This window comes from Pleurodeles waltl, chromosome 5 (genome assembly GCF_031143425.1).
Source record: "Pleurodeles waltl isolate 20211129_DDA chromosome 5, aPleWal1.hap1.20221129, whole genome shotgun sequence".
Taxonomy (NCBI): Eukaryota; Metazoa; Chordata; class Amphibia; order Caudata; family Salamandridae; genus Pleurodeles; species Pleurodeles waltl.
Window position 1 is genome coordinate 1,837,031,562 of NC_090444.1, and position 15,705 is coordinate 1,837,047,266.

Sequence of the window (15,705 nt, forward strand, 5' to 3'; positions counted from 1 at the left end):
GAAGCTGAGGTTTCTGCAGGAACGAAAAGGGCTAGAGACTTCCCCTTTGGTGGATGGATCCCTCTCGCCGTGGAGAGTCGTGCAGAAGTGTTTTCCCGCCGAAAGAACGCCAACAAGCCTTGATAGCTGCAAATCGTGCGGTTAGCGTTTTTGGACGCTGCTGAGGCCCAGGAGGGACCAGGAGGGACCAGGAGGTCGCAAATTGGACCAGCAGAGAGAGGGGACGTCGGGCAAGACAAGGAGCCCTCTGTGAAGCAGGTAGCACCCGGAGAAGTGCCAGAAACAGGCACTACGAGGATGCGTGAAACGGTGCTCACCCGAAGTCACACAAAGGAGTCCCACGTCGCCGGAGACCAACTTAGAAAGTCGTGCAATGCAGGTTAGAGTGCCGTGGACCCAGGCTTGGCTGTGCACAAAGGATTTCTGCCGGAAGTGCACAGGGGCCGGAGTAGCTGCAAAAGTTGCGGTTCCCAGCAATGCAGCCCAGCGAGGTGAGGAAAGGACTTACCTCCACCAAACTTGGGCTGAAGAGTCACTGGACTGTGGGGGTCACTTGGACAGAGTCGCTGGATTCGAGGGACCTCGCTCGTCGTGCTGAGAGGAGACCCAAGGGACCGGTAATGCAGCTTTTTGGTGCCTGCGGTTGCAGGGGGAAGATTCCGTCGACCCACAGGAGATTTCTTCTGAGCTTCTGGTGCAGAGAGGAGGCAGACTACCCCCACAGCATGCACAAGCAGGAAAACAGTCGAGAAGGCGGCAGGATCAGCGTTACAGAGTTGCAGTAGTCGTCTTTGCTACTATGTTGCAGGTTTGCAGGCTTCCAGCGTGGTCAGCAGTCGATTCCTTGGCAGAAGGTGAAGAGAGAGATGCAGAGGAACTCGGATGAGCTCTTGCATTCGTTATCTAAAGTTTCCACAGAGACAGAGACCCTAAATAGCCAGAAAAGAGGGTTTGGCTACCTAGTAGAGAGGATAGGCTACTAACACCTGAAGGAGCCTATCAGAAGGAGTCTCTGACGTCACCTGGTGGCACTGGCCACTCAGAGCAGTCCAGTGTGCCAGCAGCACCTCTGTTTCCAAGATGGCAGAGGTCTGGAGCACACTGGAGGAGCTCTGGACACCTCCCAGGGGAGGTGCAGGTCAGGGGAGTGGTCACTCCCCTTTCCTTTGTCCAGTTTCGCACCAGAGCAGGGCTAACGGGTCCCCTGAACCGGTGTAGACTGGCTTATGCAGAATTGGGCACATCTGTGCCCAAGAAAGCATTTCCAGAGGCTGGGGGAGGCTACTCCTCCCCTGCCTTCACACCATTTTCCAAAGAGAGAGGGTGTCACACCCTCTCTCAGAGGAAGTTCTTTGTTCTGCCATCCTGGGCCAGGCCTGGCTGGACCCCAGGGGGGCAGATGCCTGTCTGAGGGGTTGGCAGCAGCAGCAGCTGCAGTGAAACCCCAGGAAAGGCAGTTTGGCAGTACCAGGGTCTGTGCTACAGACCACTGGGATCATCGAATTGTGCCAACAATGCCAGGATGGCATAGAGGGGGCAATTCCATGATCTTAGACATGTTACATGGCCATATTCGGAGTTACCATTGTGAAGCTACATATAGGTAGTGACCTATATGTAGTGCACGCGTGTAATGGTGTCCCCGCACTCACAAAGTTCAGGGAATTGGCTCTGAACAATGTGGGGGCACCTTGGCTAGTGCCAGGGTGCCCTCACACTAAGTAACTTTGCACCCAACCTTTATCAGGTAAAGGTTAGACATATAGGTGACTTATAAGTTACTTAAGTGCAGTGTAAAATGGCTGTGAAATAACGTGGATGTTATTTCACTCAGGCTGCAGTGGCAGGCCTGTGTAAGAATTGTCAGAGCTCCCTATGGGTGGCAAAAGAAATGCTGCAGCCCATAGGGATCTCCTGGAACCCCAATACCCTGGGTACCTCAGTACCATATACTAGGGAATTATAAGGGTGTTCCAGTAAGCCAATGTAAATTGGTAAAATTGGTCACTAGCCTGTTAGTGACAATTTGTAAAGAGAGAGCATAACCACTGAGGTTCTGGTTAGCAGAACCTCAGTGAGACAGTTAGGCATTACACAGGGAACACATACACATAGGCCACAACCTTATGAGCACTGGGGTCCTGACTAGCAGGGTCCCAGTGACACATAACAAACATACTGAAAACACAGGGTTTTCACTATGAGCACTAGGCCCTGGCTAGCAGGATCCCAGTGAGACAGTGAAAACACCCTTACATACACTCACAAACAGGCCAAAGTGGGGGTAACAAGGCTAGAAAGAGGCTACTTTCTCACAGTAACAGGATATCCCATCTCCTGCGGAGTTTTTCAGGGAGACCCATAATCATGCCTTTGAGAGTTTTGTTAAATCTCTCCACCAGTCCATTTGTTTGTGTATGATAGGGTGTAGTGAATTTATAAGTCACACCACACTCATTCCACATAGCCTTTAAGTATGCAGACATGAAATTGCTTCCCCTGTCTGATACTACTTCCTTTGGGAAGCCCACCCTGGAAAATATTCCCAAGAGGGCCTTTGCCACTGCAGGTGCTGTAATGGTCCTTAAAGGAATTGCCTCAGGATATCTTGTGGCATGGTCCACTACCACCAAGATAAACCTATTGCCTGAAGCAGTAGGAGGGTCAAGGGGGCCAACTATGTCAACCCCTACCCTTTCAAAGGGAACCCCAACCACAGGCAGTGGAATAAGGGGTGCCTTTGGAGTGCCACCTGTTTTGCCACTGGCTTGACAGGTTTCACAGGACTTACAAAACTCTTTTGTGTCCTCAGACATCCTAGGCCAATGAAACAAGGGAACAAGTCTGTCCCAAGTTTTCATTTGTCCCAGATGCCCAGCTAGGGGAATGTCGTGTGCAAGAGTTAGGAGGAACTTTCTGTACTCCTGAGGAATCACTAATCTCCTGGCAGCTCCAGGTTTAGGATCCCTTGCCTCAGTGTACAAGAGCTTGTCCTCCCAGTAAACTCTGTGAGAGTCACTGACATCCCCATTAGCCTGTTTGACAGCTTGCTGTCTTAGACCCTCTAATGTGGGACAGGTTTGCTGTGCCACACTCAGCATCTCCCTGGCAGGCCCCCCTTCACCCAAAAGCTCAGCAGTGTCTGCTTCAAGCTCCTCTGGTGTAGGTTCTGCACAGGGAGGGAATTCTTCTTCCTCAGAAGTTGAATCCTCTGTAGAGGGAGGGATAATAGGAAGTGGTTTGCTTCTACTAGCCCTAGCTTTAGGGAGCACTTGGTCCATTGTTCCAGGATCCAAGCTTCCCTGTCCTTTTTGCTTTTTGGCCTGAGCCCTGGTTAAAGCAAAAATATGCCCTGGGATGCCCAGCATTGCTGCATGGGCCTCCAACTCCACCTCTGACCAAGCTGATGTCTCCAAATCATTTCCTAGTAGACAGTCTACAGGTAAATCTGTGGCTACCACAACTTTCTTTCGACCAGTAACCCCCCCCCCCCCCCAGTTGAGATTTACAACAGCCATGGGGTGGCTAAGTGTGTTGTTGTGAGCATCAGTTACTTGGTACTGGTGACCAAGTAGGTGTTGTTCAGGGTGGACCAGTTTCTCTATGACCATAGTCACACTGGCACCAGTGTCCCTGTAGGCCTGAACCTCAACACCATTTATTAGGGGTAGCTGCTTGTACTTATCCATATTAAGGGGACAAGCAACTAAGGTGGCTAAATCAATAGCCCCCTCAGAGACTAACACAGCCTCTGTGGTCTCCCTAACCAGACCAACCCCAACTAAGTTACCAAAAGTGAGCCCAGCTACTCCCTTGGATTGGCTATTAGTATGTCTGCTCCCATCACCACTGCTATTAGTAGGGACACTAGGTGTAGCAGTAGGGGTTGTAGTGGTAGGATGCTTGGTGCTTTTCTTTGGACAACTGGGATCTGTTGTCCAATGGCCTTTTACTTTACATAAATAGCACCATGGTTTCTTTTCTTTGTTTTGATTAAAGGAGGATTTGGACCCACCACCCCCACCAGAGTGTTTTTGTGGGCCTGATGAAGACTCATTTTTAGATTTGTCCCCACCCTTGTCAGAAGACTTACCATCCTTCTTTTTGTTGCCATCTTTGTCACCTTTATCCTGTATTGTTCAGTGGTTAAGCCATAACCATCCAGGAGTGCATTCTTAAGTACTGTTAAATTATTGGCATCACTTTCTTTCACAGTAAGGAGCCTATCCCTACCTTTTCCACTAAATGATAGCCATAGGATAGCAGCCCACTGCCTTTGAGGGACATCCTGTACCACACAGGCCCTCTCAAGTGCAGCAAACCACTTGTTAATGTCATCCCCCTCCTTATAAGGGGGGACTATCTTATGCAGATTCCTGGAATCATGCTCTTTTGCAGGATGACTATGGGGAATACTGCTGCTGCCACCATGGGTTTCAAAACCCAACTTCTGTCTTTCCTTCTCTAATTCTAAAGACTGTCTATCCAAATCCAGCTGTTGCTTTTTAAGCTTCAGTCTGGTTTGTTCCACCCTCAATTTATTGAGTTCCCTTTCTAACAATCTGTCATCAGGGTTGGTGGGAGGGACATTCCTAGATACAGAGGTATGATGGGAATGAAGAGAAGGAGACCTGTCCCTTACAGAGGGCACCCTAACAGCTTGGCTAACAGAAACATCACTTCCACTGTGGTGAGAATAAATGCTCTTGCTATGATGTGAGACAACACTATTTGTATGGTGTGGCTCTTCATCATTACCAACTATGGTAGACTGTCTTGTGATTGGCAGGCTAAGAAGTTTCTTTCCTGAACCTTTTCCTGGGGGAGTCCCTGGATCAGATTGGGAACCATTAGCTACTTTTTCAACAGATGGGGCACTTTTAGCCTTATCTTGTTCTCTAAGCATGTTAAGTAACAATTCCAAGGAAGGATTCTTCCCAACACTCAAACCTCTCTCTATGCAGAGACTCCTTGCTCCTTTCCAGCTAAGGTGATCATATGCAATCTTAGACAGGTCAACATTTTGGCCTGTGCCAGACATTTTCTAGAGAGAGTTAAAGTGATAGAATAAGAGAAAAACGTTTTCAGAACTTTTAGAAAGACAGAAAAAAACTTTTTAAACTTTTTAGAATGTTTAGAAGTACTTTTCAGCACTTAGAAAAGAGTGAAAAGAGGAAATGCAAAACTTTTTAGTTATGTGTACACACACTGAACTTGTTTTGTATATTTTTCTCTTATGAAAAGTACAATGACAAGAGTAGTAAGTAGTCTCAAAGCACTTATCCCACCGCTGCACAACCAATGTAGGAGGCTGGACTGGCTTTTAGTGAGTACCAAGGGGTACTTGCACCTTGCACCAGGCCCAGTTATCCCTTATTAGTGTATAGGGTGTCTAGCAGCTTAGGCTGATAGATAATGGTAGCTTAGCAGAGCAGCTTAGGCTGAACTAGGAGATGAGTCAAGCTCCTACAGTACCACTAGTGTCACTTGCACAATATCATAAGAAAACACAATGCACAGTTATACTAAAAATAAAGGTACTTTATTTTTATGACAATATGCCAAAGTATCTTAGAGTGTACCCTCAGTGAGAGGATAGGAAATATACACAAGATATATGTACACAATACCAAAAATATGCAGTATAGTCTTAGAAAACAGTGCAAACAATGTATAGTTACAATAGGATGCAATGGGGACACATAGGGATAGGGGCAACACAAACCATATACTCCAAAAGTGGAATGCGAACCACGAATGGACCCCAAACCTATGTGACCTTGTAGAGGGTCGCTGGGACTATTAGAAAATAGTGAGAATTAGAAAAATAACCCTCCCCAAGACCCTGAAAAGTGAGTGCAAAGTGCACTAAAGTTCCCCAAAGGACAAAGAAGTCGTGATAGGGGAATAAGGCAGGAAAGACACAAACTAACAATGCAACAACGATGGATTTCCAATCTAGGGTACCTGTGGAACAAGGGGACCAAGTCCAAAAGTCACAAGCAAGTCGGAGATGGGCAGATGCCCAGGAAATGCCAGCTGTGGGTGCAAAGAAGCTTCTACTTGACAGAAGAAGCTGAGGTTTCTGCAGGAACGAAAAGGGCTAGAGACTTCCTGTAGGAAAGTACCATCTTGCCTGGCATGTTACCCCCCATTTTTCACTGTATATATGTTGTTTCGGTTGTATGTGTCACTGGGACCCTGGTAACCCAGGGCCCCAGTGCTCATAAGTGTGCCTGAATGTGTTAGCTGTGTAGTGACTAACTGTCTCACTGAGGTTCTGCTAATCAGAACCTCAGTGGTTATGCTCTCTCATTTCTTTCCAAATTGTCCCTGACAGGCTAGTGACCATTTTTACCAATTTACATTGGCTTACTGGAACACCCTTATAATTCCCTAGTATATGGTACTGAGGTACCCAGGGTATTGTGGTTCCAGGAGATCCCTATGGGCTGCAGCATTTCTTTTGCCACCCATAGGGAGCTCTGACAATTCTTACACAGGCCTGCCACTGCAGCCTGAGTGAAATAACGTCCACGTTATTAAACAGCCATTTTACACTGCACTTAAGTAACTTATAAGTCACCTATATGTCTAACCTTTACCTGGTAAAGGTTAGGTGCAAAGTTACTTAGTGTGAGGGCACCCTGGCACTAGCCAAGGTGCCCCCACATTGTTCAGAGCCAATTCACTGAACTTTGTGTGTGCGGGGACACCATTACACGCGTGCACTACATATAGGTCACTACCTATATGTAGCTTCACCATGGTAACTCCGAATATGGCCATGTAACATGTCTATGATCATGGAATTGCCCCCTCTATGCCATCCTGGCATTGTTGGTACAATTCCATGATCCCAGTGGTCTGTAGCACAGACCCTGGTACTGCCAGACTGCCCTTCCTGGGGTTTCACTGCAGCTGCTGCTGCTGCCAACCCCTCAGACAGGCAGCTGCCCTCCTGGGGTCCAGCCAGGCCTGGCCCAGGATGGCAGAACAAAGAACTTCCTCTGAGAGAGGGTGTGACACCCTTTCCCTTTGGAAAATGGTGTGAAGGCAGGGGAGGAGTAGCCTCCACCAGCCTCTGGAAATGCTTTGTTGGGCACAGATGTGTCCAATTCTGCATAAGCCAGTCTACACCGGTTCAGGGACCCCTTAGCCCCTGCTCTGGCGCGAAACTGGACAAAGGAAAGGGGAGTGACCACTCCCCTGACCTGCACCTCCCCTGGGAGGTGTCCAGAGCTCCTCCAGTGTGCTCAAGACCTCTGCCATCTTGGAAACAGAGGTGCTGCTGGCACACTGGACTGCTCTGAGTGGCCAGTGCCACCAGGTGACGTCAGAGACTCCTGCTGATAGGCTCTTTCAGGTGTTAGTAGCCTTTCCTCTCTCCTAGGTAGCCAAACCCTCTTTTCTGGCTATTTAGGGTCTCTGTCTCTGGGGAAACTTTAGATAACGAATGCATGAGCTCAGCCGAGTTCCTCTGCATCTCTCTCTTCACCTTCTGATAAGGAATCGACCGCTGACCGCGCTGGAAGCCTGCAAACCTGCAACATAGTAGCAAAGACGACTACTGCAACTCTGTAACGCTGATCCTGCCGCCTTCTCGACTGTTTTCCTGCTTGTGCATGCTGTGGGGGTAGCCTGCCTCCTCTCTGCACCAGAAGCTCCGAAGAAATCTCCCGTGGGTCAACGGAATCTTCCCCCTGCAACCGCAGGCACCAAAAAGCTGCATTACCAGTCCCTTGGATCTCCTCTCAGCACGACGAGCGAGGTCCCTCGAATCCAGCGACACTGTCCAAGTGACCCCCACAGTCCAGTGACTCTTCAGCCCAAGTTTGGTGGAGGTAAGTCCTTGCCTCACCTCGCTGGGCTGCATTGCTGGGAACCGCGACTTTGCAAGCTACTCCGGCCCCTGTGCACTTTCGGCGGAAATCCTTTGTGCACAGCCAAGCCTGGGTCCACGGCACTCTAACCTGCATTGCACGACTTTCTAAGTTGGTCTCCGGTGACGTGGGACTCCTTTGTGCAACTTCGGCGAGCACTGTTTCACGCATCCTCGTAGTGCCTGTTTCTGGCACTTCTCCGGGTGCTACCTGCTTCAGTGAGGGCTCTTTGTCTTGCTCGACGTCCCCTCTCTCTGCAGGTCCAATTTGCGACCTCCTGGTCCCTCCTGGGCCCCAGCAGCGTCCAAAAACGCCAAACGCACGATTTGCGTGTAGCAAGGCTTGTTGGCGTCCTTCCGGCGGGAAACCACTTCTGCACGACTCTCCAAGGCGAGTGGGATCCGTCCACCAAAGGGAAAGTCTCTAGCCCTTTTCGTTCCTGCAGAAACCTCAGCTTCTTCTGTCCAGTCGAAGCTTCTTTGCACCCGCAGCTGGCATTTCCTGGGCATCTGCCCATCTCCGACTTGCTTGTGACTTTTGGACTTGGTCCCCTTGTTCCACAGGTACCCTAGATTGGAAATCCACAGTTGTTGCATTGCTGGTTTGTGTCTTTCCTGCATTATTCCTCTAACACGACTCTTTTGTCCTTAGGGGAACTTTGGTGCACTTTGCACTCACTTTTCAGGGTCTTGGGGAGGGTTATTTTTCTAACTCTCACTATTTTCTAATAGTCCCAGCGACCCTCTACAAGGTCACATAGGTTTGGGGTCCATTCGTGGTTCGCATTCCACTTTTGGAGTATATGGTTTGTGTTGCCCCTATCCCTATGTTTCCCCATTGCATCCTATTGTAACTATACATTGTTTGCACTGTTTTCTAAGACTATACTGCATATTTTTGCTATTGTGTATATATATCTTGTGTATATTTCCTATCCTCTCACTGAGGGTACACTCTAAGATACTTTGGCATATTGTCATAAAAATAAAGTACCTTTATTTTTAGTATAACTGTGTATTGTGTTTTCTTATGATATTGTGCATATGACACTAAGTGGTACTGTAGTAACTTCACACGTCTCCTAGTTCAGCCTAAGCTGCTCTGCTAAGCTACCATTATCTATCAGCCTAAGCTGCTAGACACCCTATACACTAATAAGGGATAACTGGGCCTGGTGCAAGGTGCAAGTACCCCTTGGTACTCACTACAAGCCAGTCCAGCCTCCTACACTTCCCCTTTGTAGGATGCATCCCTCTCGCAGTGGAGAGTCGTGCAGAAGTGTTTTCCCACCGAAAGACCACCAACAAGCCTTGCTAGCTGCAAATCGTGCAGTAAACGTTTTTGGATGCTGCTATGGCCCAGGAGGGACCAGGACGTCGCAAATTGCGTCAGGAGAGAGAAGGGTCGTCGAGCAAGACAAGGAGCCCTCTCAGCAGCAGGTAGCCCCCGGAGAAGTGCCAGAAACAGGCACTACGAGGATGCGTGAAACGGTGCTCACCCAAAGTTACACAAAGGAGTCCCACGTCGCCGGAGACCAACTTAGAAAGTCGTGCAATGCAGGTTAGAGTGCCGTGGACCCAGGCTTTGCTGTGCACAAAGGATTTCCGCCGGAAGTGCACAGGGGCCGGAGTAGCTGCAAAAGTCATAGTTCCCACCAATGCAGTCTAGCGAGGTGAGGCAAGGACTTACCTCCACCAAACTTGGACTGAAGAGTCACTGGACTGTGGGAGTCACTTGGACAGAGTTGCTGGATTCGAGGGACCTCGCTCGTCATGCTGAGAGGAGACCCAAGGGACCGTAATGCAGCTTTTTGGTGCCTGCGGTTGCAGGGGGAAGATTCCGTCGACCCACGGGAGATTTCTTCGGAGCTTCTAGAGCAGAGAGGAGGCCGACTACCCCCACAGCATGCACCACCAGGAAAACAGTCGAGAAGGCGGCTGGATCAGCGTTACAGAGTTGCAGTAGTCGTCTTAGCTACTTTGTTTCAGTTTTGCAGGCTTCCAGCGCGGTCAGCAGTCGATTCCTTGGCAGAAGGTGAAGAGAGAGATGCAGAGGAACTCTGATGAGCTCTTGCATTCGTTATCTAAAGTTTCCCCAGAGACAGAGACCCTAAATAGCCAGAAAAGAGGGTTTGGCTACTTAGGAGAGAGGATAGGCTAGCAACACCTGAAGGAGCCTATCAGAAGGAGTCTCTGACGTCACCTGGTGGCATTGGCCACTCAGAGCACTCCAGTGTGCCAGCAGCACCTCTGTTTCCAAGATGGCAGAGGTCTGGAGCACACTGGAGGAGCTCTGGACACCTCCCAGGGGAGGTGCAGGTAAGGGGAGTGGTCACTCCCCTTTCCTTTGTCCAGTTTCGCGCCAGAAAAGGGCTAAGGGGTCCCCTGAACCGGTGTAGACTGGCTTATGCAGAATTGGACACATCTGTGCCCAAGAAAGCATTTCCAGAGGCTGGGGGAGGCTACTCCTCCCCTGCCTTCACACCATTTTCCAAAGGGAGAGGGTGTAACACCCTCTCTCAGAGGAAGTCCTTTGTTCTGCCATCCTGGGACAAGCCTGGCTTGACCCCAGGAGGGCAGAAACCTGTCTGAGGGGTTGGCAGCAGCAGCAGCTGCAGTGAAACCCCAGGAAAGGCAGTTTAGCAGTACCAGGGTCTGTGCTACAGACCACTGGGATCATGGGATTGTGCCAACTATGCCAGGATGGCATAGAGGGGGCAATTCCATGATCATAGACATGTTACATGGCCATATTCGGAGTTACCATTGTGAAGCTACATATAGGTAGTGACCTATATGTAGTGCATGCATGTAATGGTGTCCCCGCACTCACAAAGTCCGGGGAATTGGCCCTGAACAATGTGGGGGCACCTTGGCTAGTGCCAGGGTGCCCTCACACTAAGTAACTTTGCACCTAATCTTTACCAGGTAAAGGTTAGACATATAGGTGACTTATAAGTTACTTAAGTGCAGTGGTAAATGGCTGTGAAATAACGTGGACGTTATTTCACTCAGGCTGCAGTGGCAGGCCTGTGTAAGAATTGTCAGAGCTCCCTATGGGTGGCAAAAGAAATGCTGCAGCCCATAGGGATCTCCTGGAACCCCAATACCCTGGGTACCTTAGTACCATATACTAGGGAATTATAAGGGTGTTCCGGTATGCCAATGTAGATTGGTGAAATTGGTCACTAGCCTGTTAGTGACTATTTGGAAAGAAATGAGAGAGCATAACCACTGAGGTTCTGGATAGCAGAGCCTCAGTGAGACAGTTAGTCATAACACAGGTAACACATTCAGGCACACTTATGAGCACTGGGGCCCTGGCTGGCAGGGTCCCAGTGACACATACAACTAAAACAACATATATACAGTGAAAAATGGGGGTAACATGCCAGGCAAGATGGTACTTTCCTACAATACACTACCAAGAAGTCCCTGACGGCAAATGTGCAGTATACAGGAAGTTCTAACATGCCATAACAAACCTCATATAATTCGATCGATTAATAATATGTCAAAATATACATGTAAACATGCACTAATTACCCTGCTTTTCTGTAAATATATTGGAAACTGCTTTGATAACAGATCAACTATTTCCTATCTTTTGTACTCATAAATATTGTTGATACAGACAGTTTTAAACCAAATAACACGAATATTGTTTTCAAGAATGTATTGGTATACACGAGTTATGTACTCTCGAACAGGCTTGTAACGTGTTTCTTCTTGCTTTAAAAGGTGCAAGAAGCTTCCTAAAGGGCTGAAAGAATGGCAGGCATTTTTAGATCTGAAGAAGCGGATAGATGATTTCAGTGAGTCATGCCCGCTATTAGAAATGATGACAAACAAAGCCATGAAAACACGACACTGGAATCGTATAGCTGAATTAACAGGTCACAAATTCGATGTGGAATCAGAATCTTTTAGTTTGCAAAACATAATGGAGGCACCGCTCCTTAAATATAAGGATGATATAGAGGTAAGCTGCAAAGTTTGAATTCACAAATCAAAAATATCCTCTTTGAAATGTTAGAGAAAAACGAGACTATAGCTTTAAACTGACTGTACAGTGAAGCAATATAAGGTTACGTATGTACTCAAGTAAATATAGGTTTGTGTTAATTACTGGCCTCCAGGATTTGACTGAGGCAGAAAATAGGCCCGGGCACTAAAACAAAAGTGGCCTCGATTAGCAAATCATATCTACAAAACTTGCTCACCTTTGCAGATAGGCCAGATTTAAACTCATAAAGACACTTGTATAGATGTTATACAAGGTACCAGAGACTGCATGCATTTGTGCTTGCTACAGAAAATGCTTTTAGTAATATCAGAGGAATCAGCAGCAGAAAACGGTGCAGCAAATCAAAAAGCGGACTCACAGACCTCCAACAACCAACCCACACACTGACCTACCAGACCAGCCCTCCAGGCACTGTCGGATTGCCCTATAGGCCAGTCTGACCCTGCTGGCCTTAATATAACCACATAATTTTTATAGTGGTGTTGTGAACCAACCCTCCCCTCCATAAACCACCTTGCTTTAGCAGCTTAAACTGGGGTAGCCACTGTAGGAGGCTGGCCTGGCTTATAGTGGTTACCTTGTGGTACGTACACCCTGTGCCAGGTCCAGTTATCCCTTATTAGTAGAATAGAGGTGCTTCTAGCAGCTTAGGCTGATAGAGGTAGCTATAGCAGAGCAGCTTAGGCTGAACTAGGAGACATGCAAAGCTCCTACTATACCACTTATATCATATAGCACTATATCACAAGAAAACACAATACTCAGAGTTAATCAAAATAAAGGTACTTTATTTTAGTGACAATATGCCAAAAGTATCTCAGAGGATACCTTCACTTAGGAGGTAAGTAATATACACAAATGATATGTACACAAACCAAAATCAGGTAAGTAACAGTAAGAAAAGTAGTGCAAACAATGTAGAATCGCAATAGAATGCAATAGGTAGGAATAGGCCTAGGGGCAACACAAACCATATACTCCCAAAGTGGAATGCAAATCACGAATGGACCCCAGGCCTATGGTAGGTTGTAGAGGGTTGCTGGGACTGTTAGAAAACACTAAGGGTGTCCACGATACCCAACCCCAAGACCCTGAAAAGTAGGAGTAAAGTTACCCTACTATCCCAGAAAGACAGTATAGTCGAGATAGGGGATTCTGCAAGAACAACTGCCAGCAAAACACTGAAGACAGATTCCTTGACCTGAGGACCTGTAAAGGAAGGGGGCCAAGTCCAAGAGTCACGCAAGTGTCCAGGGGGGGTAGGAGCCCACTAAACCCCGGAAGAAGGTGCAAAAGGGCTGCCTCTGTGTGGAAGAAGCCAAAGATTCTGCAACAACAGAAGGTGCCAGGAACTTCTCCTTTTGTCAGAAGATGCCCCACAGCGTGCTGGAGGATGCAGAGTTGTTTCCATGCAAAAATATTGCAAACAAGACTTGCTAGCTGCAAGAGTCGCGGTTAAGGATTTTGGGTGCTGCTAAGGCCCAGGAAGGACCAGGATGTGGCCCCTTGGAGGAGGAGACAGAGGGGGTGGTCAGCAATTCAGAGAGTCCCTGCAGAAGCAGGCAGCACCCGCAGAAGTACCAGAACAGGCACTTAGAAGATCTGAGGACAGCAGTCAACTCAGAGTCACAAAGGAGGGTCCCACGATGTCGGAGTCCAACTCAGCAAGTTGGGCAATGCAGGAAAGAGTGCTAGGGACCTAGGCTAGGCTGTACACAAAGGAAGTCTTGGAAAAATGCACAGAAGCCCAAGCAGCTGCAGATCACGCAGTACACAGGATTACTGTCTGGCATGGGGAGGCAAGGACTTACCTCCACCAAATTTGGACAGAATGGCCACTGGACTGTGGGAGACGCTTGGACCCAGCTCCTGTGTTCCAGGGACTATGCTCGTCAGGATGAGAGGGGACCCAGAGGACCGGTGATGCAGAAGTTTGGTGCCTGCGTTAGCAGGGGGAAGATTCTGTCGACCCACGGGAGATTTCTTCTTGGCTTCCAGTGCAGGGTGAAGGCAGACAGCCCTCAGAGCATGCACCACCAGGAAACAGTCGAGAAAGCCGGCAGGATGAGGCACTACAATGTTGCTGGTAGTCGTCTTGCTACTTTGTTGCGGTTTTGCAGGCGTCCTGGAGCAGTCAGCGGTCGATCCTTGGCAGAAGTCGAAGAGGGAAGTGCAGAGGAACTCTGGTGAGCTCTTACATTCATCATCTGAGGAATAGCCCACAGGAGAGACCCTAAATAGCCCACAGAGGAGGATTGGCTACTGAGAAAGGTAAGCACCTATCAGGTGGGATCTCTGACGTCACCTGCTGGCAATGGCCACTCAGAGGTGTCCATTGTGCCCTCACACCTCTGCATCCAAGATGGCAGAGGTCTGGGACACACTGGAGGAGCTCTGGGCATCTCCCCTGGGAGGTGCTGGTCAGGGGAGTGGTCACTCCCCTTTCCTTTGTCCAGTTTCGTGCCAGAGCAGGGCTGGGGGATCCCTGAACCGGTGTAGACTGGCTTATGCAGAGATGGGCACCATCTGTGCACATCAAAGCATTTCCAGAGGCTCCCCAGCCCTTCACACCTATTTCCAAAGGGAGAGGGTGTAACACCCTCTCTCAGAGGAAATTCTTTGTTCTGCCTTCCTGGGACCAGGCTGCCCAGGCCCCGGGGGCGGAAACCTGTCTGAGGGGTTGGCAGCAGCAGCAGCTGCAGTGGAGTCCCCTGAAAGCAAGTTTGGCAGTACCCGGGTCTGTGCTAGAGACCCGGGGATGCATGGAATTGTCTCCCCAGTACCAGAATAGTATTGGGGGGACAATTCCATGATCCTAGTCATGTTACATGGCCATGTTCGGAGTTACCATGGTGACGCTACATATAGGTATTGACCTATATGTAGTGCACGCGTGTAATGGTGTCCCCGAATTTGCCCTGAACAATGTGGGGGCACCTTGGCTAGTGCCAGGGTGCCCACACACTAAGTAACTTGGCACCTAACCTTCACCAAGTGAGGATTAGATATATAGGTGACTTATAAGTTACTTATGTGCAGTGAAAATGGCTGTGAAATAAGGTGGACGTTATTTCACTCAGGCTGCAGTGGCAGTCCTGTGTAAGAATTGTCTGAGCTCCCTATGGGTGGCAAAAGAAATGCTGCAGCCCATAGGGATCTCCTGGAACCCCAATACCCTGGGTACCTAGGTACCATATACAAGGGAATTATAGGGGTATTCCAGTCTGCCAATGAGAATTGGTAAAATTAGTCACTAGCGCGTAGTAGACATTTTAAAAGCAGAGAGAGTATAAACACTGAGGTTCTGGTTAGCAGAGCCTCAGTGATACAGTTAGGCACCACACAGGGAACACATATAGGCCACAAACCTATGAGCACTGGGGTCCTGGCTAGTAGGATCCCAGTGACACATATCAAACACACTGACAACATAGGGTTTTCACTATGAGCACTGGGCCCTGGCTAGCAGGATCCCGGTGAGACAGTAAAAACACCCTGACATATACTCACAAACAGGCCAAAAGTGGGGGTAGCAAGGCTAGAAAGAGGCTACCTTCCTACAGCCACTAAAAGTTGATTCATTTTATTTTGGCATCTGAAGGTCTGCAGACAAAAACCCATGAAACACTCTAAGGGAATAGCGTGGCAGGGCTAATAGGTGGTGGTCCAGCTCTATGTGTGCCACACTGAGTAAAGGTGAGAGATTAAGAAATTATGCAAGTAAAGAAAAACGTACAGAGGGAGAAACCATAGTGTAGGAGAGAGAAAAGGGCAAGAAAGAAAAATAATATGTGAA

General features: G+C 48.6%; 1 protein-coding gene across 1 annotated transcript in view; it reads left to right on the forward strand.

Moving 5' to 3' along the window:
* The window catches only part of DNAH8 (dynein axonemal heavy chain 8), a 9,979,189-nt gene that overhangs the window by 5,140,212 nt on the left and 4,823,272 nt on the right, over positions 1 to 15,705 (forward strand). The window contains exon 39 of the mRNA XM_069236651.1: positions 11,624 to 11,864. Within this exon, the coding sequence (XP_069092752.1) occupies positions 11,624 to 11,864 (241 nt within the window). The remainder of the gene's footprint in view (positions 1 to 11,623; positions 11,865 to 15,705) is intronic.